Below are 26,613 nucleotides of genomic sequence, written 5' to 3'. Positions count from 1 at the left end.
TACTGAACAAAATATGAGAGATTTTAATTATCTTGGAGACAATTTTGCTTTGTATGATGACCTCTTTGGCACCCGTAGCCACAGATTGAAACAGATATGAGGGATCTGTCACTTCAGGGTTTCTCCACAGCACAAATAGACGGATCCAAAACATGGATCCTCAAGGACCCTCAGGATTAGGGGTGAGCAGCAGGAAAAAAAAGTAGTCTTTGGAACCAGTCTTTGGATCCCATTCACTATTCGGATCCATGTATTTTCTGGAGATCCTAAATATATTTGGCTGTTATTCCCTACAGGGAAAACTATTTGGGGGATTGAAGGAAGCCTTTTTCAAGCGAGCTCCACTAAAAGTGCAAGAATCCTAATCCTTCTTGTCCACTAAAGTCTCCCCAAATTTCAAGAAGTTTGAACCTCGGGGTCTGATTCTATGGACCCCTGAACAAGCTGCCTCCAGCCATTCTTTATTGTTTCCTATGGGGAGAATTCCAAGGCTTTCCAGGGCTAAGATACCTTAATCAAACACACTCGGGCAACCCCTGGCCAAAAGCAGTCCCAATATAAGTTAAACCAAGAAAGCCCAACATAACCAACATCAAAACTGAGAATCCTACCAGAACAAATGTCAAACCAAAGAAACTTGTCAAAGCCAAACAGAAGTAAGGACACTGTTGAAAGCCCAATAGAACAGGTGTCACTCAATGATACCAGGAAGAAGTCAGGGCCAATGTGAGAACACCATAGAACAGAACCAAGTTCTAACATCAATCATCCAGCAGAATCACCAACCTGGCACAACCGCTAGCAATGGCAAACACACACAGTAGTATAAGATCCTTCTCACAGGGAAGACCTCAGAAAGTGAGGGGGAGAGGGATCAGTTTTGGGGGACCCCATGTAAAAATCTGGAGGATCCACGAGGAGCCGTACTTTCAAACCACATTTCCGCACCATGGCAGCACCGAGGAATTGTGGGTGCATGATTGTTTTGGTGCTGTCTGACTAGGACATGCTGTATATTATTAATATAATAAAATAATATTTTTTGTTTCAGTATAAAAATCATATGAATTCATGAGGATCCGTTTAAAATCATCTAGATCCAACTTTTACCCACTCCCCACTAAAGTATACTGCTTCATACATTTGTTTCATTAATACTGATAAATTGGCTCAGAAACTTGGTTTCCCTGGGCGAAACAGGCGGAGCTTTGATAAGATTAGACAGTTTTACAGCTAAACCTTGAGGGGGGGGGAGATAAGAGAAAGAAATGGCCTGGAGGGAAGAAGCATGTTTGCTTATATACTGTGTGCGTGACAGAAAAGTATGGGGGAGGGGAGGAATTGTCGGACGTCTGTTATTACAAAGGCAGCTCTCCTATTTAGACTATCCCTTTAGCCTAATTTATTTTGGCTCCATACAGCGCCACAAACGTTCATCGACAGTAGCCGTAATAGGATTTACCTCCTAATTAAGTGTGTTTGAGATTTCAATATTCCTCTGGTAGGACGAAGAGAGGAAAAGTGAGAAAAAACTGTTCTACACAGGAAGAGGAGATGGAAGATAAGGAAGACAGTTCACGAGAAGGGAGGGAAGAAAAAAAAAGGATTATTTAGGAAACGCCAAACGATGCCTGGAGAGCAGGAGACGCTTGCAGACCCCGCACAGCCTGTCGTCGCTTTGTGAAAATTTCAGCCAATAGATGGACGGACCCCTGATTGTCTCAGCGTTCGAAAGAGGAGGAGAGTGGCCAATGGGAAGCTCCCCCAGACGCAGCTAGGATTCCATGCAGTCCGTGAGTTGTGGTAGAGCGCAAGGACTTTCTCACGCGTTAGCCCAGGTAGAGCGGAATCAAAGAGCGCCGCCTGCCGGCCATCCAACCAACACCTCTGCCTCAGGCTCCTCCCCGTGCCGGTCTACTACGCCCTCCTCGGCCCGCTCCCTCGGTCGTATTATGTCATCTGGAAGCGGCTCGCTTGGGAAGGCTGAAGCGCTGTGCACATTGTGAGGAGAGCGGTCCTTGCGAGGTTCGTGGTGCCGTGGAAGCGAAGAGGGGCCTCGCTGTTTTCGGAGCCGCCTGGAAGGCGGGGGGTGGCAAGGGAGCCTGGGTTTCCAGGGAAGGAGGAGGCTTGGCTCGTCGGGCTTTCTCTGCTTTTCAGCAAGCTCTCTCCTCCCCGGTGCCCTGCGCCCGCCGCCGCCGCCGTCGCCCCCCGGTGGCTCTGTCTCCGCGGATCCTGCCGTCCTCTGGGATCTCCTTCACCGGGGTCAGGCGGATGCCGCCGCAGCAAGGAGAGACGGGTTATATCAGCAAGCCGCTGCCGGGCGGCTGCGAGGTACCCCCGGTGCCTCCCCGCCGGGTTCGCGGCAGCCGAGCGGCGGCGTTGGGGGCGGCGTTGGGAAGCCGCTGCCGGGCCGGAGTTGGCGGCGGCGGCGGCGACTCTGGAGGAACCGGCGCGGAACCCCGGCGCAGCATCAAGTGTGTTCTGGTGGGAGACGGCGCGGTGGGCAAAACCAGCCTGGTGGTGAGTTACACTACCAATGGCTACCCCACGGAGTACATCCCCACTGCCTTCGACAATTTTTCAGGTAAGGGGTCGGAGCGAAAGAGGGTCCTCGTGGGAGGTGTTTATGGGGCTGCCCCTGATGGCCGTCGGTCGTATAGGCTGGTTGTGTCAGGACCTAGAGCCAGGCACCGACCGCGCTTCTCCTCCGGAGCCCCCGTGCGTCGACTTTGACCCTTCCAACTGTAAAGGGGGCGGCTCCCCTTCCTCTGGCGTCCAGCGTGGAGAGCTGCGTTGCCCTTTTAAGTCGAGGGGGGCTGCGAATAGGAATGTTGTGCCAATGGAGCCCCTTACCGGGGAAGGGGCTCATAACATCGAAGACTAGGGTAAGAAATGACTCAATCTCCATAGAGTCTTTCATGGGAAAAGGAAGGAGATACCACGAATCTCAGGGTAAGACGTAACCATCACAGATCATAATCTGGATCAACTTGGAAGGCCTTCAGAAACATAGGGCCAACTGAAAATATGCCATGAGTTTACATGTTGACTTGTGTAGATGCATTTTATTCTGTAATTTTCTGCCCAAGATTAAAAGATTTGCGAGACTTGTCCTGGACTGTTGCAAAAGAAAAATTTGGCACCCCCTTCTAATTTCAGATCCTAGACCGTTGATTTCCATTATATTTTGCAAGCTGCTTCCAACTGAAAGCTAGAAACTTGAAGTGGCTTAAAAATTGGGAGCCTGAGAATTCTGACTGTAGCTCATTGTTTTGCAGAGTGTGGCCTATAATCATCCATAAGCTTCTCTGTAGCAGATACTTATTCTGTAATATTGCATACAGCACAGAGTACTTGAGCAGGCAAGAGCTTGGCTGGGTTGGATATATCCCTGACTCAAAAGCAGTTCTGAGTGTGCAGAGCCCATGGGTTATTTTATCTTTATTCTTTGAAAGCTTCATACAGATCTCTTCAGTGTCCCATGATCTTTTCTCCTTTTTGGGTTCAGAAGAAAAAAAAAGTAAGTTCATTCTGTAGTCATTTCCCCTCTCCTCTTCCATTAGTCATATGGGCATTGATTTCACAGAGAGCCAGTGGGGAATAGATAGCTCTCTGCTGCCTGCCTTGTGAATTGTTGTAATTAAATAGCCCCTGTCAATCTCCCCCAATTTTAATAAGGTTGGTGGGTGTTAAGTGGGAAACTGCTGGGTCATCAGCTGCTGTCTTCAGTCTTTTGGGGACAGGATCTCAGTGCCTTGTTGGGTCACACTGTAAAAATGTCCCATTTATTTTCATCACAAGTTGCATTTTTTTCTATAACGTTTGAGGTGCATTTGTAGAGCTGACAACGTAGAAAACATTTGCGTAAGAGCCTCGTTGTTTGCTCTTTTCAGACATACAAAATATTTGTTGTGAGCTTGATTGCTATAAAATGTAATTCTCAGTTCTGACATTACAGGGTCTGTATTCCACAAGCCACCAAAGCTGGCCTACTTTAACTAGCATAATATCTAGGATGCCCAGCCCCAATCCTTGGATACTTAGAAATGGCCCATTATGGACTTGCTCCCAAGTTAGTGTGCAGAGCATGATTGCCTTAAGCTCAGGAAAACCTCAGTCCAGTGGTTGTGGTTTGTGCTGAATGCTTGGGTTTCTCAGTACAGTAGGACCAGTCCGATCGTACCTTTTTGGTGTGCATTATCTCCGTGTGCTAATTGCAGTTGGTTTTGCCTTGTAGGTAAATGTCATAATTTAAAATACCTGAATGCCACAAATATTGCAAACTGATACAGCAAAGGCTAGCAACAAAACTAATAAATCTGCAATCCTGCCAAGCAAAAAAGCACAATTTTCTGTTTGAATAGTAGGGAGAATCTTTATAACAGTATAATAATAATTACACTTTTAGTAGCCAGTGATTACATGTGGTTATATATCTGGCTAGTTTTTCTGGAATAATACATTCTCTAGCTCTAAAAAGAGTGTGAAAAGAAGAGCTTCCCAAGGGAGAACATAAATATTTGCATTATATTCTCTGTCATTTAAACCAAGGAGGCTTGAGGCTTCTTTTGTGCCAGGGCTTCGGAAACATAAACGTGACAAGGAAATAAATCCTCAAGCGGTGGGGGGGGGGGGGCTCAGGGACTACACAAGGTCTTTGGGTTGGCATGTTTTGTACCATGGAAGCATCATCATTTAGTGATTTGCTACTTAAGAAAGCTCTGAAGAGCTCATGGAGGCCCAGGAGTTGGGGACAGATTAACTTCTGGCTCTTAGGCTGTTAAATTGGAATAAGTTCAAAGGTAAATGAGAAATGTGAGCAAAGACATAATTCTTCATCAATGGCTAACTGTGTCATTGGCTCTTTCTTTTCCTTTCAGCTGTTGTGTCAGTAGACGGTCGACCAGTTAGGCTCCAGCTCTGTGACACAGCTGGCCAGGTTAGTTAAACTCCTTTAATTTGAATCACTCCTGTATATATAATTGTGAAGGACTGTTTTTCATGTGGATAGCCACACCCCCCAAATGGGGCGATCTACAACTATCATGCAGCATTCTGGGGGAATCCCTAGGTTTACAGAAATGTCTTAACTTTTTTTAAAAAAAAGGTTTTTGAGTAACATCCCCAGATCGACCAGTGATGTCTCTGTGAGTGCAGCTGTAACAAGAAGCAAACACCTGGGCTGTGCATGTCATTTTGGGTTGCTGCAGCAGGAAAGAAGTCCTGGGAAAGTTTTAGCAACCCAAAATGGCATGCAAAAACGATGGTGGGAGTGGAGATGTGGCAGCAGCCCGGATAAGGTGGGAGGGTGGTAAAGAGGGCAATAAGCAGGAGGAGAAAGGCAAGGAGGAGGGGGAGATGGGGAAGAAGAGCTGGAGTGAGGATAAGCAGAGCTGGCAGCAAGGGGTGTGTGTGTGTGGGGGGGGGATTCCCATTTGATTAAATAGCTTATGATTTTAAAGTTCATCCCCTGGAGTACAGGAAATTGCCTGGCTGAATTTCTTGTACCTTTTCCTTTAGCCCCTTGCTACTTTCCTGCAGCCTTCCTTGTTGGTCTCACATATTTTACCTATGGCCAAGCCTCCTCTCCTAGGGCTTCCCCGTTATACATGTGGCTCAGTGGCTGCATTCTTGCGTGGACACTTAGCAATGCAGGACCTGCCATGAACCATACAGTAGAAAGTCATGTCAGCAGTGGTTTGTTTTCTCAGGAAAGATGCTGGCACGGGGAGTGGATGCATCCTGAATTCCTTCTGTATAGCCTGGGGTTTCCCACCTTATCCAGAGGGCACAGGAAGAAATGCTTTGTCGAGCTATTTGTGCTGCTGGACTCATCTGAGTACTAGTCAGTAGCACCTTTCTCCTGTTGCTCCGCTAGCTAGTGAGGGTAGGTGATGTGTATTGTTTAAGTGTGCATGAAAGGAAGTATGTATTTGTGTGCAAGTGTAGAGATGTGAATTTGGAAGCGGCACAGCTCATTGGCTGATTTTAAAACTGACAGTTCAGCCTCTGAAAAATGAGTCCCTGATCTTTGCAATGTATGGCAGTGTTTTTATTTTGCAAAGCTATTTGATCCCAGCGTATTTTACTACCTCTCACATTATGTGCACAGAGCCTTCTTTTTTGCTACTGGCTGGTGTAGTATAATTGAGCAGTGGATAATATATTGACAAAATGCATCTCGTGGCCTCCCTTTCAGTTTTATTAAGGAGAGTTTTGTGGAGTCATGAATGCTAATGATGTCTTTATCCTAGACTTATTGTTTCTATAGCCTGTAATCTGGAGATAAGAGATGAGAAAAGAACCCTTGATTATCTTGGGGCTTTCTTTGTACTCCCATCTCTTCTTGACCTCTAATTCTACTCCATCATCCAGGCTCCTCCCAGTTTCAAGCAATGTGATGTCATCAGTGTGACAATGGTTAATTTCATGCCTGCAAGCTCTGTGCAAATGTTTGTAACTTCAGTTCCTGTAGGAACACAGAACTGCAGGATGGTATAGCATGCTGCAGTTCAGACTCAAAGTCGAGGGGGCTTAAGGCTGTGAAACAAGTGAGCTAATGTTTCTGGCTTGCTAGACTGGTCTTGCAAACCAGCACCTCCCTTCACAAGAGCCCCAGAAAGATATGTAGTCAAGTGGAACAAGGCTTGGGATGGTTTTTTTCAATATGTTGTGAAGAACTGAACATCCACGACTCTTCAAAAGCTTTCCCAACCTCAAGACGCTTTTAAATTAACATGCAAGTTGTAGCTGGGCAACAAAGCATTGACACGGGAGGAGTCTTTCAGACTGTATTTGTTCTTTGCACTTGTTAATTTAAGACCCTCTGAGAAACACACTGAATTTTAATTAAAAAGCCTTCACAGCTGAGGCAAAGCCTATCTGTTTGGGCGCCTTGTGCTGGTGTGCTTTTCTTCTGCTGTCAGCATGGAAGCACAGTGTGGAGTTAATCTTTGCCTCCATTTGCTTTCCTCACCTGCCGTTCTTGCAGCCTCTGTGATCTTCAGTAGTGCAGTGTAGAAAATTCCTTTTGTTACTGATGATCCTCTTTCCTGGGATCCATGGTTGATTCCCCAGAAAAGAACAAACTTCAAAGCCAAATATGAATTTTACGTTTTAGAAAGAGTTTGGAGAACATACAGCATGAAAATTGCCTGAGGATGAGGTGTAACAGCAGGGAAGAAAAGGCAGTGCGTTTTTTCTTCATGTCACTGGCAATGGATGCATGTCAAGTGTAATTCATTAAAACTGATGCCAATAATAAATCTGAATTTAAAATAGCAGGGGTGGCCTTCTGAAGGACCATATTTATTTTGATGTCTTCAAGCTGGATACTGCGTCTGGCTCCTTTGCACTAGGCTTTCCCTGATCACAATGTCAAGGTTTGTCTCCATTGTTGGTACCTCAGTCGTATCAGTTTAGCTCCATGTTCTCTCCCATGTTCTCAACAAACCAATCAACCCAAAAGTGAATAAATATATATTTAAAATTAAACAATTCAGATAAATAAGATTATAAAGAAGTCAAAAGGCCCTTTAGACCTGAACCTTCCTCGTGTACTTCAAGGTAGGCCATCCACCTACCCTTCCTTTACAGTCACAAGCTCAGTGTTTGCCACTGGCAAAGGCTGGGTACCCATTGAGCAAAGAAGCTTGAGATAAGGAAGTGGACCAACTCACGTGATGGCAGCAGGAAGCAATCCATCAGGTCAGCCTGAACACATAAACCTTCCTTACTGAGTTGAGTCAAACCGGTGATCTGTCATGATCAGCACAGACTGGCAGCAGTTCTTCAGTGTCCTTAGGCAGTGTCTTTGACATCACCTACTATTGGATCCTTCTAACTGGAGATGTTGGGGATTGAACCTGGGACCTTCTCTATGCAAAGCAGATGCTCTCCTGCTGAGGTGCATCCCTCTTCTCAATGCTAAATGAAAGGATTGACTAGTCTTTCGTAATCATTCATGAGTCATCCTCTGGTCCAGGAAAACCCTGTTTTTAGAGAGTTTCCAAGGAAAAAAAATATTGGAACCCAAGTCAGTATCAGTATAATACACTGCCCTTGGTTGCGACAATCCCTCAAACACCCAAGAAAGGGGGCAAGAACCTTGAAATGAGATCATGGGGTTGCAAATAAGCCCTCCCTATGAACCACACAGCAAGTAGACCATAATGGAAAATTAGGGTTGGTTTGTGCCCTCTGAAAACAGTTTGAGAGTTGAGCCTTGTTCTAGTTTCAGTTTTAAAAGCTATCCTAATGAACGGAACACATTTAGGTTGGAGATCTGGTATATTTTGTATTTCTGCTATATTTGCAAAATTGTAAGTTAAAGAGACCAATCCTTTAGTCTCTGCTCAGAGGAGAAGATAGGTTCTCATCTGTTCCTGTACTTAGCGGTTCATAGAGTTTGGTTTAGTTTGAGTTCATCTTTCTCTCATGATCATATGATTGAATGTTCTCCCTTCTCAAAAAATGTCTTGCCTGCAGAAAGCTTGCCCATCAAGGAGAAGGCTTAATCTTCCTGATTTGCTAGTTTAACTTGTAGAAATAGTACTCAAATTTCTCTTTTGAAGTTGTTCTGGTATATTTATATTATGTATGATAGCTGGAATCTATTTCCTCAGGGAATGTAGGAGAACGTAATTCCTTAGTTGTCCAGGAGTTGGTTGCATTACGAGATTTTGAAGGCACTCTTGTTGCTGAGTGAACTGTCTCTGGCTATTCATATTGCATTTCCTTTTGCACAGGATGAATTTGACAAGCTCCGGCCACTGTGCTACACCAACACAGACATCTTTTTGCTGTGCTTCAGTGTGGTGAGCCCTTCCTCTTTCCAGAATGTGAGTGAAAAGTGGGTTCCTGAAATCCGATGCCACTGCCCCAAAGCACCGATTATTCTTGTTGGGACACAATCGGACCTCCGGGAGGATGTCAAAGTACTCATTGAGTTAGACAAATGCAAAGAAAAGCCAGTGGCAGAGGAGGCCGCAAGGCTCTGTGCCGAGGAAATCAAAGCTGCCTCTTATATCGAGTGCTCCGCTTTGACTCAGAAAAACCTCAAAGAAGTCTTTGATGCAGCCATTGTTGCTGGCATTCAGTATTCGGATACCCAGCAACAGCCAAAGAAATCGAAAAGCAGAACTCCGGACAAAATGAAAAATCTCTCCAAGTCCTGGTGGAAAAAGTACTGCTGTCTTGTATAGTACATTTGCAAAGACTTCAGAAACAGCAGTCTGATGCCAAGAGCAATTAGAAGCTATATTAGCTCAAAACCTCTATATCTCAGTGCACAGACTAAGGGATGTTCATGCACATAATGCTAATGGCCTTCATTGGGAGAAGAGATGCAGAAATGAGAGGGAGCTGGTGGCTGGATGTCAGGTTGAGTGATCAGAGCTCCTTCGTGTTTGCTCTCCCATCAAAGTAAAGCACACCACAAGTTTGGGACCTGAAAAGCTGTCCTGAGGACTTGACTGATCAGAGGAAATGGGAGGAGGAGCCAGGCCTTTGCTAAGCAGGCTCCTGGGCATCAGCAAAGGACTACAGAAATATGGAGCTCTACGGATGGATACCTTTAAAAAAAAATGTGTGCCTCTTACAAAATTTAGCTTTAAAAGCTGTTTCTCCCTCAACATGCTTCTCAGTCTTTGGTCTTCTGATGTATTCCAGAAACATCTACAGAACTGATGAATTAACAGAATTTGCGCATAAATCCAAATGTTTTTTTAAAGGGGATGTGCCTACTTCATGCACAGTGTAGGGATGTCTAACATGCTCTGCTGCTTCCATATGTGGTCTTATTTGTAGACTCCTGGCTTGCTGGTCCCTTTTACAGGATGTGAGGTACACACCTGGAGAATGGTTTTTGAACTCTGATGTTTTGAATAGCTGCCGATTTCTTTTTTCTTTATAGAGATCCCATGACCACTCACTTTGATCCGTTTATAAAAGATGTAAATCTTTTGTGGTTTTCTTAAAGAGGTTGCACAAAATATCAATGAAATGTATGAGTTCCTTGTACTGAGGAGCTCAATGGTTTTTAAATGATAGGAAAAATTATCACGTTATAGCCCCTTTCACACTGTCAGGTGCCGTACAGTGACACATCTTGGACACATTTATTATCTATTGCATTTTCATCTCATCTGTCCTCCAAGGCACTCAGGGTAGCATACTTCCTCCATTTTACTTTCACAAGCTTGAAGATGGATTAGGCTGAGAGACAGTATATGGCCCAGTGAGCTTAATGGCAGAGGAGGGGGGATTGGATCTTTGCAGACAGAGCAGAGCCTTATCAGTACTGAATTCAGTACTTGTTCATGTAAAGCAAGTGACGATATCATAAGGTGATGCCTTTATGGCTCTAATCCAAAACACTTTGAAATCAATCCACTGAAGCCAATAGACCCGTTTTCTAAATTAGTGTGTATAGTATTGGTATGTGTAATGACATGGCCATATGAATTGGCCTTGATTCAAATGCACCACTTTTTCCTGAGTTTTCATGTGTGAAAAATAGAGCCTTTTGAAAAAAATGTACGTGGACACACAACAGGTTTTGGTGATTAAATCCCTTTTGAAACAGTTAAAAAAACCCATAAAATTTAGCAAGTTTCTTTAAGTGGATTAATTATATTAAGAACACAGGTAGGTCGTCATGGGGCTATTTCTACAATGAATTCAGTAACCTAAACTAAAGCAAAATGAGTGTACAAGCCTTAAGTTATGGCATGAATTCAACCATCTGTAGAGTTTGCAGAGTGAAACTTTTCTGCTTCCTCCCCCACCCCCACTCTCCCCCCACACTTTGTTCTTGGGAGGGCAAGTGAACCCTGAGGAATAGCACAGGGGCAAAGGGGGGTGTCTTGGGGAACTGGTAGAAATCTCTGCCCCTTTTTCTGCAAACAGAAGTGCTGTTCCATCAGAGGAATAGCATTGTTGGATAAACATCGTTGATTCTTCTTTCTGTATTGTCAGGGGAGGGTTGCAATAGCCTTAGTGTTTATTTCAGGATATTGTGGACAATTTCTCATGTGCAAGGTCTAGGAAAATGAATAGAATCTAGGTAAGAGTTCTCATGTTATTTTATCTTGTTTCCCTGTCTCTCGTCTGTGAGATGTGCCAGTGGAATTCAGGGCTCTGGTACTGCCTGGGGAAAAAAGGGGGGGAAAGACCTTTAGTTGCCTAATGGCTGAAAGATCCAATTCAGGAGTTTGAAACATACTTTCACCCCCTGGGAGATGCTTAAAAAATTTATGACTAAATATATGATGATGGATCTTGAATTTTTTCCAGCTTTAGTAGGTTAATAGGGCATGTTTCCTTTGTTAATGTTGGTAGTAACCTTAAACTAGCAACTGCCTCTCTTGCCCTATTTATTCATCTGCAGTATTGCATTATATCTTTAATACATACAGTAAATGTATACAATTGACAAATAAATGTAAGAATAACCCACAGTGCACATATAACCCACAGTGTACATAGTTCCTTTCAGATGGAAATGATGAGAGAATGAAATGACTTACGTGTTTACTAAATTCACAGCGTAATTTAAACTCTGAATCATTTCTGCTCTTTTTGAGATGATTTACAGTTATCATTTCTGATAACCAAGCCCATGTAGGTCACAAAAGAGGATAGGAAAATTAAATAGCAATAAAGGTTATAAAGGAAATGCAAGTGTCAACAGAATACGCTCACAATTCAATACACTCTGCTTAATTTTGTCCATGCTTGTTCCTAACCAGTTTTTAAAACCTCTTCCTAGATTGCATAACATGTCCGTTATCATGCCAATGTGTGGTTTCCTTCAGCGATGCCAATTTTAATATCATTTAATGACGCTTAAGCCTTGGAGATGTTCTTCTGATATAGAGTATGTTATTACTAAGGCCAATACAAAAAAGCAGTTGGGGTAAAACTCAACTTGAATTCCTTGACTGCATAGCCTAGAAGTCACATACAGAAATTTTATCCTTAGTAAGTATCTCAAATAAATACTAACTAAATTCAACAATAGGAGCTTTTCAAAAAAAGTTAATCCTGGGATGTATCCAAACCTGTGACTAACAGGTGCCTTTTCCTAAGGCTCTCATTAGTTAGATGGTCTTGATAAAGTCACTTAGAATGCAGTTGCTGACCTATTTAAAGAAAATGTTGATATATAAATAAATCCTGAAATTTGTGGGACTGAGGTACCATGATCCACATATACTGCTGCAAAATGCAGTGGAAACTTCTGCTGGATGAAACTAACCTAATTCAATAAAAATGTGTTGGCTCCTGCGTTGCAGCCTGGAAAATCATTTTCCATTGCATATAAAACTTTTGCATATGGTAAGTTGGTTGCATTTGGTCAATAAGGTATGCAGAATGGCTAGAACTTAAACATCTGGATTCCTATATACTATGCTCTGGCATTATTTTAGATGTATAGATACTTAGATTGAATGCAAAGGCCAAGTTCTACCCCCGACCCCAGGGCTCTCTCTTGCTTCTTTGTAAAATGGGAACAAAAGATGGACAAATTAATTTTGAATTAAGAGTTGAGAAGGAACACAATACTGGCTGGCTAGGGACTCAACTTTCCCTGTTTATTATTGGCAGCAAGGCAGAAGTGGAAGGGCACATTCCATAAGCAACAAGCCAGTTTCATAAAGCTTGGAGCAACAATGCTTTTAAAGGCAGCACCTTGCGGCTTTTTTCTTAAAAAGTGCTTTAACTTGTAAGAAGCCATTTACTTAGGTACTTAAGAATAAAGTGATTTGCAGTGCCATCCTAAACAGAGCTATACTTTTCTAAGCCCAATGACTTCAATGGATTTAGAAGAATGAAACATGGCTTAGAATTACACTGTTAATAATATTTCCAGATTCTAGTATTCTGGAGGTTGCACAATATCAATCTAGACTTAAAAGGAATATTCCTTTTAAAAATCACAAGTAATTTGCAACTTTGAGTTGGAGGGGTTTACTGTAGTCTGCCATCCAGTATGTTTTATGAGATTTACTTTTGTTTTCAATGTGTTAGGGTATACTTTTAAAAAGTGAAGTTCTCTGTGAGAATGACATCAACATGAGTTTTTCCCCCTTTATAAAACCCTTCTCTCTGTGTTCGTTGCCTGTTTTACCACCACCCTCCCCCCAGTTGTCAAGTGATTTCTGCTTATATAACCCTCAGCCAGCATGAGGCCACTCGCATGTCCTAAGGGGACTATTTCATGGGCTCCTGTCAATTTCATTGTTGGTGCTTAAATTGTGCACTGCATTTCCTTTTCTTTTAAAAATCCTAAAATAGGTTGGGGCAGATTAATACCGCAGCCAGTAGTGTAGCAAAATGAGAAACAAGTCTCCCTTCAGAACTGGTGTCTGAGAGACAGTCCACTTCCAAACTGGTGATTGCTCCCTTTACTCTAGAGTTGGTGCAGTCCACTTGAAGGGAACATTTATGTGGCCCTCTGGAAGACTGGAATTAAAAAAAATTAGCTCTGTATCAATGTAGACTTTGAGCAAGTTATTTGTTATTAGTACAGGTTCCCTCACTGTAAAATGGAAACGCTAAAAATCTATTTCACAAAACTCTGAAGATGAGTGAAACCAGACTGTAAAGCATTTTCAGTGCAATCCTAAACAAAGCTACTTCAATTTAAGCCCATTGAAATCTGGGTTTAAGATTGCTCTGTTAGTGTACTTAAATGTGTTGTGCATAAATTATTAGTAATATTTTTATTTCTCCTCCTCCTCCTCAGGCCCATGCTTTGAATAACTGGACAAGCAAATCAAATTAGGGGTGTGGTCTGACTGAAAGATACTATTTCAAAATGCTTTTAAAAGCTTAGCATATTTGAAGTCAGTCAGGATGTTTCCTAAGGAAAATGGTGATTAATTGTTGTCTGATTAGGAGAAGTGGTCTCCCTTAGAATATTTTTGATCTAAAAAATCCTAAACCTAGGGGTTAAATGTGTCATGGGAAAAGACTCCTGGAGCTGGTGCTGTACTCTGTTCATTTGGATTCTCCTGTCCAAATATTTTCATCTGCTGCCTCAAAGAATTTGTTAACTATAAATGCAGAGGAGTTAGCCGTGTTAGTCTATGGTAGCAAAATCAAAAAGAGTCCAGTAGCACCTTTAAGACTAACCAACTTTATTGTAGCATAAGCTTTCGAGAATCAAGTTCTCTTCGTCAGATGCATGCATCAGTCTCTGTATCATGCATCTGACGAAGAGAACTTGATTCTCGAAAGCTTATGCTACAATAAAATTGGTTAGTCTTAAAGGTGCTACTGGACTCTTTTTGATTTAACTATAAATGTTAATCCGCATTTTTTCAGCATCAAGGGTCTTGTTAGAATGACCCTGATAAACCTTTGCTTTTAAATTATTCTGCTGCATTTCAAGCTTATTCACAGTATATATAGAAGCAATAGAGAAGAATGAAGTGCAAGTCCAATATGTTTAGTTGAACTCCTTTATAAAATATTTTGGTGATATGTAAGTAAGGCTCTTTTAATAACAATTTGTTCACTACTTTTTGTTTCCGGTACTGAATATTTTTATGCAGTCTTTCAAGTCCCCAAATGACCAATAAATCCCCTGTGACACTGAGAGATCTCTGTCTTTTGGTGCTACACCTCTGAAGATGCCAGCCACAGCTGCTGGCGAAACGTCAGGAACTACAATGCCAAGACCACGGCAATACAGCCTGGAAAACCCACAACAACCAACAATCCCACTTTCATTTGATAAGAGGAAATGGAAAGAAATGTTGAAAGCTGATTTGACCAGGACTACACCAATAATTGATGGTAGATTTATTTTGTTAATGTCATCATTTCTAGAGTTTAAATCCAAGATTATTGATCTCTCGGGTAGCCAACTAACTAAGGTTGTCCACAGATTGGTGGAAAATGAGCTATACCTTTTGTTTTATGCTTTTCTACAGTTGCCAGAAAACCAAGGGGCAATGGTATTTCACCCTGTATTCAGCAATATTTGTGCCTCTGCTAGATATAAGTCCAGTAGCACTTTAAAGGTCTGTATGGTTTCCAAAATACAAGATTTTGAGATTCAAAATTCCCTTCATTAGAGGGAAAGTGTTACTGGACTTGAATCTTGCCGTTCTGCTGCAAACCAACACATCTGCTCATTTGAACCTGTCGCCTCTACTGTATAACTTACATAATAAACAACTTTTGTGCTGAGCTCTGTTGCTGGCTGTCCTAAGAAGTGTTGTGCTCTTATTGCCCAGACCCACCAAAAACCACTGGGCTGCATTTCCAGACATAACACTATATAGGTTCCATTTCTACCTCTGAGCTCTTTGTAGGCTCCGCTCCCCCCAGTTCTTGTCTGAGTACCAGAATCAGCTATTCAGTTTTTGCAGGAAATATGTAAGGCTGAAGAAGTCTGGGTAAACTCAAAACTTCTTTCCAGTAATTGTCAAGGAACAGCTGTACCCCTGCAAGGCATCTCATTTGCTCTGTTTTTCAGAAGATATAAAATGGCCATGATGTGGTGGCCATACAGCATTCTCTAAGATGGCTGCCTCAAAATGGCAAGTTCTTAGTCTACCACATGTACCTGGGGATTTTCTCTGGATCAAACCTAAAATAAAGGATAAAATTTGTGGATTTAATTTATATTCCGCCCTCCCTGCTTTCGCAGGCTCAGGGCGGATAAGGAGTGCTGATCCTCATAGCGACAATGAAAGCCCTGACATCCTTCATCTAGTCCAGCATACACCCTCTCTAGCTAAATTCACTGTTTCCTTCAAAGTCAGGAATATCAGAATATATTTGTCAGATGCCTAAATAATCAGCTCCATTCCTCACAATCCATCTCATTTGTTTCCCAGACCCCTTCTTGGCCCTTGTCTCTTTTCTGTCTTTTCCAGATGGATCTGTTCAGGGCCCAAGGATTATTTCTCCCTCTTCTGTATTCTCAGCACCAATAGCTTGAGCAAGGTTTAATATCCACTCTGTTCCTGTATTGTCGAAGGCTTTCACGGCCGGAGAACAATGATTGTGGGTTTTCTGGGCTGTCTTTTGGTGCTACACCTCTGAAGATGCCAGCCACAGCTGCTGGCGAAACGTCAGGAACTACAATGCCAAGACCACGGCAATACAGCCCGGAAAACCCACAACAACCACTCTGTTCCTGTTTAGGTGTTTCAGTTTATTACAGGAAGTCCCGTTCAGTCCAAGTGCTAGGTACCAAGAGTCATTTCTAGGGGTCTTTTTAAAATTTTATTTCATTTATACCCCACCTTTCTCCTTGATGGGGACCCAAAACAGCTTACATCATTTTCCTGTCCTCTGTTCTTTCCCTCACACCAACCCTGGGAGGTAGGTCAGGCTGAGTGTATGTGATGGGCCCAAAGTCACCCAGTGAGCTTCCATGACAGAGTGAGAAATTGAACCTGGTTTGCCTGGATCCTAGTCCGCCTTTCTAGCCCTTACATCACATTGGCTCTCTTTTTCTTTGTATTTAACCATCTGCTAGAGACAAATCTGAAAAACTGTGGGCTTTTACATTTTCAAAGGGGCAACATTTCAGAGTGATAGCCCTGTTAGTTTGTTGCACTGTGAAGGAAAGTGTTAACTTTGCAGGTGAGAGTGCGACTCCTTGAAGAATAAGATAATTTAATTCAGCATAAACTTTTGTGGACTAAAGCCCACTTTGGAAACCATGCACCTGTTGTTGTCTCCCTATCCAAGTAGTCTTTAATTCAGTCTAAGATCTGTCATGTACCTGGCACAGCCTAGCCCAGGGGCCTCCACTCTTATTGAACATGTGGGCACTTTGGGAATATTGAGAACAAATGAGTGCCACAGCTGCTACACGGACGAGGCCAATTATGAAATGACGAGACTTTGCAAGCTGAGTATATTCCTATGATGGATGCAGATGTTTCTGAATGAGTGCTCCCTAGATACACAAAGGTGAGGCCTCCTGGGGTCCTTTGAACCACCTTCTCCAGTGAGATGGAGGAATGCCAGGACTATCTCTGCTTTCTGGAAAAGCTGCTTTAGGGAAGAAGGAAGTGGGCAGCAGGAAATTCATTAGCATGCACCATGGTGCTCAGGACAGCCATGTTGGGGGGTCCATGGCTTAGCCTCCTAGGTAAGACTTCCTACATCCAACATAAGACTCTCAGATCTGATTTAAACATGATACTGGGTGGGGCAAAAGCTATGGGTGCTGCAGCCCAGTTTAACAGAAATGTTGCCAGCTCTGGCTAAGGAAATTCCTGAAGATTTGGGGAGGGTGAAGTCTGGGGAGGAGAAGGAGCTCTGTAGGGATATGATGCCATAGATTCTGCCCTCTGAAGCTGCTATTTCCTCCAGGGGAACTGGTTTCTGTGGCCTGGAGATCAGCTATAATTCTAGGAGAACTACAGGGCCCAGGGGGCAATTGTATGTGAGTGTAAAGTCTTTGGGTAAGTGTTTTGCATTACTGATACTATGGTTCTTTTAGGCTGTTTTAAATGTAACACACACACAGTTGTAACACCCCAGTTTAAATGTAAGTGCAAAATCCCGGGAGTGACTGCTTTTCCTTCAGCCAGAATTTTGTTTAAATCAAGGCATTAATACTGCAGAAAGCAGCTAGGGGTGTGCAGAACGAAAAAATCAGAAATACATACAGAAATTGCTGTTCTGTTTTGGTAAAGCAGCTTCTCAAACAGTGAACCAAATATAGGAAATGAAAATAAAACATCCTCCTACTGAAAAGTTTGTGCGTTTCATTTCAGTTCTTAATATGCAGTGGCGGTGGCAGGCAGGCAGGCAGGCATTGGACCGTTAGCATCTTGTGTTCCTTTCAGCGTTGGCTACCAATTGGATCTCAAGGGGAGAGAAACCTTACTTTATGTTATGTGACCTAATTAACTTCATTGACAGGAAGGGGGAATGTGCACAATACACATGAATGCATTTTTTGTGCTACCCAGGAAATGGCATCGTCTCCCTGCCAATCAGGTCCTTGTAAGGGGAGGAACACCAACCCCTCCCTGCCTATTGGCTTCAGAAATATTAGTTTAATCCAGTTGGAGGGAATGGGGAATGTGCATCTATATAAAAAAATTCTCCATGCCAAGCTTAAGCCTACTCCACCCTTTCAAAACTAATCCTGTCACAGAAAAAGGAAAACATATGGAAAAAACAGGTCTGTTTGGACAGGTGGTGGTTCAGACAATCATGCTGCCTGCCTGCACGTGGGTAATGGAGATTCGCAGCAATCAATGCAAGAAAACATATGCTCTGTTTTGCAGCAGAACACTGAGCATCAAAGGGAAGGATTTGCCACTCTCATCATTGGAACGAAACTGCAAAGCACAAGGAAACGTGGCAGCACCAGGCAACAGCAGGGCACAAAGGTAATAATTTATTGGCATTATCACTACGAAAAAGTGAAGAAAAAGCAGGATTTTTAAAATTTTGACCTGCTGCACTGGTTGGAGTGTTTTCCTGCTTGGATGCCAATCTGCCAGCACTGCCCAGCTACTGCTTTTCCAGTGAGTTTCCTGCCATAGTGTGCACCTACTGATACTCTCCTTCTTTAGGGTTTGTTGTTCGTGTGTGTGTGTGTATGTGTGTAGTGTACTTGAGAAAAGTCGGTGGATCGATGGTTTAGAGGAAGGAGATCTAATGACCAATGTGGTTTTGGGTTAAGTGCAAAAACAGCTGCCCCAGAGTCTCATTTCCCCAACCCCCCTCAAAAAAAACAGTGTGTGCATATGCAGCCAACACTTGCTTTGGAGCTTTCCCCAAGCATTCTTTGGGGTCCATAAACACCGAATCCTATGGTGTTTGCTCAAACTCATTGGGTCGATGGTTTAGTGGAAGGACTGTGTTTTGTGCCATTACCTGCAAAAACAGCTGCTCCAAAGAACCTTGAGAGCCTCACTGCAAAGAATAGATCCAACAGTCATGATAATGAAAACAACAACAGATTTTGAGTCAAACAGTAAATAGTTTGAAAATCCCAGATTCAAAACTGAAACAACTTTTCTCAGCACACACCTCTTAACAGCAGCTTTTCCATTCTGCTGAGCAACATCCCTTTTCTCTCCCTTACCTTTTGTTTAGCTTAGCATCCAGCTTGAAGAAGAGTTCTGGTGACCTCAACCACTTGTTTGCTACTTTTTGAATATTGTGATAGGTTTTAATAAAGTTATTGCCTTGTCGATGTTTTTGTGTATTTTTCTAATCAACCAATATGGCTTGATTTGAGGAATAGCAATATTAGTTATCTAGGAAAGGGGATCCTAGGATTGGGGGAATGATGTTCTACCATTTAATAATGGCACTTTGCCTATGGAGGAAACTTTCCCTTAAACCATTAGGAAATTCTTGATTCTTTATCTAGTGCCGCACATAACATTAATCTCCTGTTTTACTAATATAATGACACCCGTTTTCTTTTACTTCATGGCTCTGCCTTACAAGGGGTCTGTGTGTTTCAAGGCAAATCTGAACAACTGTACATTTTTATATTTTTAGATAGAGAACAGCCATTGCTTCTTTATGCCTTTGGTTCTTGGTGCAAACGGAGAGTGTTTCTGCACCTACTAGAGTTTGATTAGATTATGTCTGCATAACACTTCTGACTGCTCCATTTTAAGACTGTTTTACATTACAGCTAGAGGCATTTTTATTATATTCAGGGACATCTATTTATTCTCTCTCTCTCTCTCTCTCTCTCTCTCTCTCTCTCTCAAAATAGCCAACCTTGAGAAAGTACTTGCATGGTCCTGATAAAGATTGTGGTCCTTTTAAATAAAGGGCCAAACCTTTTAAAAATAATAATAAACCTTTTAAATAAAGGTTAATAAAGATTTTGGTCTTTTTTCCCTAGCAGGCCAACATGGCTACCTGGAACACGTATCCAGTACAGCCTGTCAATTTCCAAAGAAAAATCAATCTCAACATCACAGAAACTTCTTCACACTATACAAATTCTGTAAATGCTCTCAAAAATCAAGTCTTGCATTGGTAGAACACAGGTTCAGACTTGGTTAGTATTTTCTTCAGACATTTTCTGAAGTATGTTAGTATCTTTCTTCAGATATTTTTTGTCGTACCCTGATCCCAGAAATATACAATTATTTTCATATTGCAAAGATATGCATCTGCAGCAATTTATGCCTACTTTTCCACATTTGTTTTAAGAATGCAGACAGCAAAATAGTATTTCCCTAATAGCCACTAGTCCTTGAATCTTATGCCCATTCCTCTCCTTGCCTCACTCCTCCCAGATCTCCTCCTACGGTTAGTATGTACATAGCTATAGCTGTGTACATACAGATTTTTGCTTCACCTTGGCTGCCTTATAACAACATTGTTTTCAAGAGCATCCACGACACCCTCTAGTCATCCTGCTTCTGCACTTTCCCCAGCTTTGATACAGTTCTTCCCAAACCTGGTTTGGTGCAATCTTTTTGGAAAGTGTACAGTTATAGTGCCTTTGAATGACATGAGGACAGGGAAGTGTGCATTTTTGCACGTCCTGCCTACAGCAGTGCCATTTTCCTTGCCTCAGTCCCTATGGCCACCCCCCACACATGCACACACACAGGCCGTCGTCACACGGGCATCCCTTCCGTTAAATTTACAGCATATAGCGTCCTACCTGTTATCGGCACAGTAACGTTTCTTTGGGTCACCTAACGGCTCTTCGCGCCACTAGCTGTCCACACCGAAGCACTCTGTTCTGTTCTCTCTAACCACGCAGAAGCAGCTCCTCCCCCCCTTTTTAAAATTATTCTGGCGTTTAATTCCGCTATAACGGAATAACAGCATATAAACATTCCGTTAGAGCAAAACATTACGACCCTTTTGTTTTTCCAACTTTGAAATTATATAAATAGCCCTTTGCCCACATAAAACTCCCTGTCTGATGTGATCCCCATCGCTGAAGACTCTGCCATGGCGATTGAGTCACTTTTACTTTAACAGAAAGTTTGCATTGTGTTATGGCGTTATAAGGACATAATAAAATTTAAAAAAGGGGAGTCGCAGGAAGAAATGGATTCTGGGATTGAAGGGAGGGCATAGGACGTTGCGAGGCGAAATACATCGAGGTGAGGCATTCACACTGAGGCACAAAATAGCGCGACTATCAAGCACAAAGAAGAAGAGAGAAAATCGCTACAGTGTTGGAATAAGGTGGGTGTTTGCCAGGAAATAGCACCATTTTAGCGCTAAATAAAAGCCCGTGTGACGACGGCCACACACTGGAGGACATTTTTCAGACTTAAGAAAAATGTGTGTTTTTGTTATATGGGAAATGCTAAATTCATTCATTCATATCCCCTCTTTCTTCCCAAATAGGTCTCCAAAATAGCTCATGCACACACAAAAATAATATTACAAAAACAAATGATCTCCCACCCCCCATGATATCTTCCTGCTAGATCTAGGCTATGACCCTCAGGTTAAAAAGAGCCAAAGGGTCTTGTGCTTCAGCTCACATCCAAAGGCTTGTGCCCCCAGCATGGAAAGAGAAATACAACCACTCAAGCTGATGTTTTTTTTACAGTATAGCACTATAATGTTATCATAATCTATTAGTTCCCAGCTTTCATTCTTTAAAAGGTAAGTCTCTAGCCATTTCTGTTGTGGAATTATAAGGGGAGTTCGTACATTTCCTGTTATAACTCTGCAACAGAAAGCACTAGAGATGTTAAGGTTGGAACTAGTAGATTGTGGTGATGGATCATTATAATATTATAGTGCTATGGTGATCTAACAATTCCAGGATTTTTAAAAAAGTCGCCCAGTGGAGGTGGGAAGAGAAATTGTAGCTACAGGTGGCTGAGGCCAGACCAATGAGGGGAAAATGCTGTGTAGATGCTCTATTGCCACTGGAAATTGTACACCAAGAGCTTCCTCAAGAATCATCTCTGTGTAGAAACAGCCTAAATTCTGCTTAGAGTCCAAGCCCTCATTTGCAAGAAGCAGGGCTTCCAAACTCCCGAGCTGCTGAGGTGCGTGAATTCCCATTTCTTCCAATTGTACACTCCCATTGCAGATCTTCCTGTTCTTTTCTTTTGGTTTGTTTGCTCCCTTAATTTACAGCTCCAGGATTAGAAGAGAGGTGCCCGGAAAGGAAGTCCTGTCCTTAGTTACATTTGGGGAATTCTAAGTGGTTTTTATTTTTATTTTGGGAGGATCATTAAGCTTGTATTGATTACACTTTTCATGAGTGTGGTGGAAAGTGAAAGCTGGGTAACTTGTCTAATGGAAATATGAAGAGGCAAATGTCTTACTGAACTATCATCAGCTTTAATTTCCAGAAAGTACCTGCTCCTGAATTGTTTTGGACGTGACGTCTTTTGAGGACTCGGTTGTTCAGCTTCACTCATTCATGTAATCTGAAACCTTTGAAATGTAATTGGGACTTGCCTGCCCTTTGCTCATTGTGTCATTGCTGCTGACTTGCTAGACCCACAGCCCTTTTTGCCTCTTACCTTTTAGCAAATGTTGTTTTCTTCTGAAGTGCTAAGTATATAATTTCTTCAAAAAAAAATCCCACTGCAAATGTAAGTGGTGTTTGGATAAATGTAACGGATGTCCTGAGTGTATGTGACTAATGTGTTATTGCTGCTCTGTAAGCTGCTGTCATACACACCCACACATCTGGACTTCACCAAGAGTGGATTAGTGAAGTCTGTGTGTCTCCCTGTGGTAACTTTGTACATGTGCATGCTGGTGTGATCAAAAGGCCTTTTCAGCTGCTATGCCTGAAATATTGGGTGAAGTGGGAGCTCAGGCTGATAAAAACGCATTGAAGTAAGTCCATTGTAAATAAGGTTACCAAGGAACACTAAAGCCTTTGTCATTTTCTGATGGATGAACATTCCTGAGATGGAATTTTATATTAAAGCCACGTGCTTTGAAAAGTTTTAACTAGGAAGGAGGAAGAGACATGCCTAAGTTCTGATTCACATGAGCATAATCTTGCCGCAAGGTGATTTGGGGGCGGTCATTTCAAAGGGGAGCTCCACCAGGAGTATGTTCTTGTGGTAGGCCTTAGTGTGTAGTGAACTGCCCACACTGAGACCCCTGCAAGCCAGGCTCCTGATAGACGGAATGACTACTGGCAGCTAAAAGCATGTTAAACACATTGGTAAGAACAGGTTCCTTAAATGATATTTACCAGCCTCCCTAAAGAGCTCATGGTGAGAAAATGTTATAGTAAATGATTTCTGAATTTGAATCTATCAGCTAGGTTAATCTAAGAGTAAGACTGCTATGTTGAGATATATCTTCCATTTCTATTTGTTTATTGTCCTATCTTTTCTTTAAGAAGCTCAAAGCAGTGTTCACATTTTACTCCTCTCCCATTGTATTTGTTTATTTTGTTTAAATACTCTGCCTTTCTTTCATCCTCACAACATCAACCCTGTGAAGTAAATTAGGCCGAGAGATTGTGACTGGCCCAAAGTCACCCAAGGAGCTTCCTCACTGAGGGCAAAGCTAAATGTGACATGTGGTATGGGTTTGTATCTGTTTCAGCTGATGCCATTTTTAATTGTTTTGTACTTCTTTAACAAGGCTCCATCCAGAATAGGTGTGGAGTAAAGCAATCCTAGCACACAGGCTTGATGGCCGGCCTACTCAGCTGGAGGAGTGGTTGGGAGGAGAGGGATTGCCTCTCAGCCCTCTGCCTGGCCATAAGAGCAGGAAGCCAGGCAAGCCAGAAAGAAGATGGCGGTGGGCTGTGCAGACTTGGTGACCAGGTTGCCATCTTTCTCCTGTGAAAGAAGGTGACAGCAGGACAAAAGCTGTGGTGTGGCAGCAGAGTTGCATGCACTCACAGGCTAGGTTGCTATCTTTCTCTACTTCCTCCACTGCCTGTAGGGTTGCCAGCCTTCAGGTGGTGGCTGAAGATCTCCCACAATTACAACTGATCTCCAGGTGACAGAGATCAGTTCCCCTGGAGAAAATGGCTGTCTTGGAAGGTGGACTATATGGCATTATAGCCAGCTGAAGTCCCTCTCCTTCCCAAACCCTGCCCTTTCCAGGCTCCACCCCCCCAACTCTCCAGGAATTTTCCAACCAGCAGCTGGCAACCCTAGCTGCCTTTATTAGGAAACTTAGCAGAGTTTGCATTTTTAAAAAAGTTTCTTCAAGATTAATCCAAACACCAATTTACTAATTTTCATGCCAGAGCTAGATCTTCACAGCATTTTTAAAAAGTCAATAACAGCCATACAGAGCCCTAATTTAAGTCAGAGCCATTGAACATGGCCAGGAGGGGATTTAACAACTTTGTACTGTTTTCCTGATCAAAATCTACTATCCTGGGCCATTATTATTCCTGCAAGTGAGGGGGAGGCAGGTGCCCTCTCTTTGCCTGTCCCCCCTACACACCCCGCACAAACATTAGTGGGATTCATAGGACCAGACCTGTTTCCCTTTTAAAAGCACTAAAGAGGCCCAGTCACGGATCTCCTGGTGTCATATTTGTTTTGGTGGCAGGGCTGCATGGACTCGCCAGCCTGGTTGCTGCCTTTGTCCTGTGACCTCCACCGCCTGTTTGCCCAGCTTCCCCCATGCTCCGGATGGCAGTGTGGTGGTGGCTGCGCATCTAGAGGTGCAGGCAGACATGCACTGCTTCTGCTTTCCTCCTGCTGTTGCCTCTTTTTGCAGGAGAAAAACAGCGACCTGGCCAGCAAGTCCATACAGCCTGGTGCCACATTTTTTTCCTGCTCTTGTGGTCAGACAGAGGTTAATCCATCTCTACCCCAACCTGGCATGCTGGAACGAGGTGGTGAGGCCATGCCTCTGGGTGAGCTGGTCAGCTAGCAAGCCCATGCACTAGAGCTACCTTGCTCCATGACTGTTCTGGAATGGGCCTTGTGGATCTGTGTTAAAAAACTATAAATTAAGCATGGTGTCAGCTGACACAAGTACAAATCTGTGCTAGATGTCACGTTTAGCTCTCTCGTGTGGCTCAATTACATGTGCGGGTAGGAGTTCCCTGAATAAAGCTCCTGGTGTGTCTTCATTTGAAAACCAAATGTGAGCCCCCATAATTCCAGTGGGATTAAGCCACCCCCACTTTCCCCCCAATCTTAAATGACTTGAGGGGTCATTATTTGTCACATTAGGGCAAATGTAAAGGGCAAACAGCAGCTCCTTGGGGCCATTTCAGTTTGGGAATGGCACGCACAGAGGGGATTAAACCCTTTCTCCTTTTGTGCCGTGGTCCCAGTTGGAATCAGCTTCCCCTACTCCACCCTTGTGCATGATTTTTGAAGAAAAAAAATACTGGATATATATTGAAGCAAGCTTTGATTCACAAAAACTTTTGCCACAAGGCTAAAGAGTAAATTGGTTAGTCTTTAAGGTACCACAAGGCTGAGGACATATGTGCCACTTTCAAGAAACAGGAGAGACTGACTGTTCAGAGTTCCCTTTCTCTTTGCAGAAACTTTTTTGAATGTTACAAATAACATTCTATCAGGACTGGAACTTTCGTGACCCTTCTGCGTGCAGCACTGATTTATTTTTCTCATTAGGGTACATAAGCATAATAAATCATCAACAGCGACAGCTACATCAAGTAGTAAGAAAAATAATCTCTCATATCACACCATTTTTATTGTTTGCTTTCTATAAGTGAAGTACATTGCTAATGAGCAACAGAAACTGTTATTATGTCTCTACCCTGAAGCCTTTTTATGCCCTGCCTACAGTGTAATGGAGGACATAATTTAAAATTTGCCCTCTTGGTTTGCCAAGGAAGTCGTTGGCAAATCGAGATTGTTACAAACTCAGGCCAAAGTACTTTCTGTTCAGTCTTAGAGTCTTATGATTGTGTAATCCCTTTTATTGAACTGATCCTTACACAGATCCTTTGGGCTGGTTAGCACAAGCCTCTCTCAGCAAGCTTTGAACAGTAAAGGAATGGGTGAAATTCTGCTGGATCTTCTTGCACAAAGCACCCCGCAAGAAACATACAGATATATGTTGGTGAGCACAAGGACTTTCTGTAATGAGGCAACCTCTGTACACCACAGCCTTCTTTTGCTGCTCTCTGTACAGAGAATGTTAAAGAAGAGAGTTATTTAGAGCATGCCAAGAGTGCCTTTTCATCACTCACCTTAATTGGAATGAAATTCTCAGGGACTGCCTCCTTGAGATAGCCCAAGCAAGCAGACTGCTTAGTTGACTGGCATGGAGCCCTGCATCTGGCAGTCCATGAATCAAGTAGCATGGCAAAGCAGGCACAAAGTATCAATAAATAAAATATATACTATAGGTCAGAGCACCATATTGAGCAGGTATCTTGTGGGGCCATCTGCCATACTGGGAATGGCATATCAAGAGCCACTGTCCACTGTGTGCCATTCTCATGTGACCTTTCCCTCCTTTCCCTTTCCCTGCGGGTGAGATCACTTGTCACATGCATCTCCATGACCAGAGTCAAGGTTATGGTTTCTTTACTAAACAAAGCCATGCCTACTTGGAAACTAGTTTTCATCTGTGTTACTGTGTGCAATATACACATTTTTGAGAGAAGATGGCAGATGGGTGCTGACTGGCACAGAGGAGCAAGTGTAGCATCTACAAGCAAACTGCCTGCCTCCAGTTAGGGTTGCC

General features: G+C 42.8%; 1 protein-coding gene across 1 annotated transcript; it reads left to right on the top strand.

The window, feature by feature from the left end:
- The first annotated feature begins 1,649 nt into the window (after positions 1 to 1,649).
- On the top strand, positions 1,650 to 12,288 carry RHOU (ras homolog family member U). The gene is made up of 3 exons (XM_054979819.1): positions 1,650 to 2,584; positions 4,881 to 4,939; positions 8,748 to 12,288. Exons 1-3 carry the CDS (start codon positions 2,272 to 2,274, stop codon positions 9,201 to 9,203), a joined length of 828 nt encoding a protein of 275 aa, XP_054835794.1. The 5' UTR covers positions 1,650 to 2,271; the 3' UTR covers positions 9,204 to 12,288.
- The last annotated feature ends 14,325 nt before the right edge of the window (positions 12,289 to 26,613 follow it).

The sequence above is a fragment of the Eublepharis macularius genome, chromosome 1 (assembly GCF_028583425.1).
Source record: "Eublepharis macularius isolate TG4126 chromosome 1, MPM_Emac_v1.0, whole genome shotgun sequence".
Taxonomy (NCBI): Eukaryota; Metazoa; Chordata; class Lepidosauria; order Squamata; family Eublepharidae; genus Eublepharis; species Eublepharis macularius.
This window is presented reverse-complemented; position numbering and strand designations above follow the sequence as displayed.

Coding starts and splice junctions, on each gene's coding strand:
- RHOU (XM_054979819.1), top strand. CDS start 2,272: ATGCCGCCGCAGCAAGGAGAGACGGGTTATATCAGCAAGCCGCTGCCG. Junction 2,585..4,880: donor TGCCTTCGACAATTTTTCAG/GTAAGGGGTCGG, acceptor TTTTCCTTTCAG/CTGTTGTGTCAGTAGACGGT. Junction 4,940..8,747: donor TCTGTGACACAGCTGGCCAG/GTTAGTTAAACT, acceptor CCTTTTGCACAG/GATGAATTTGACAAGCTCCG.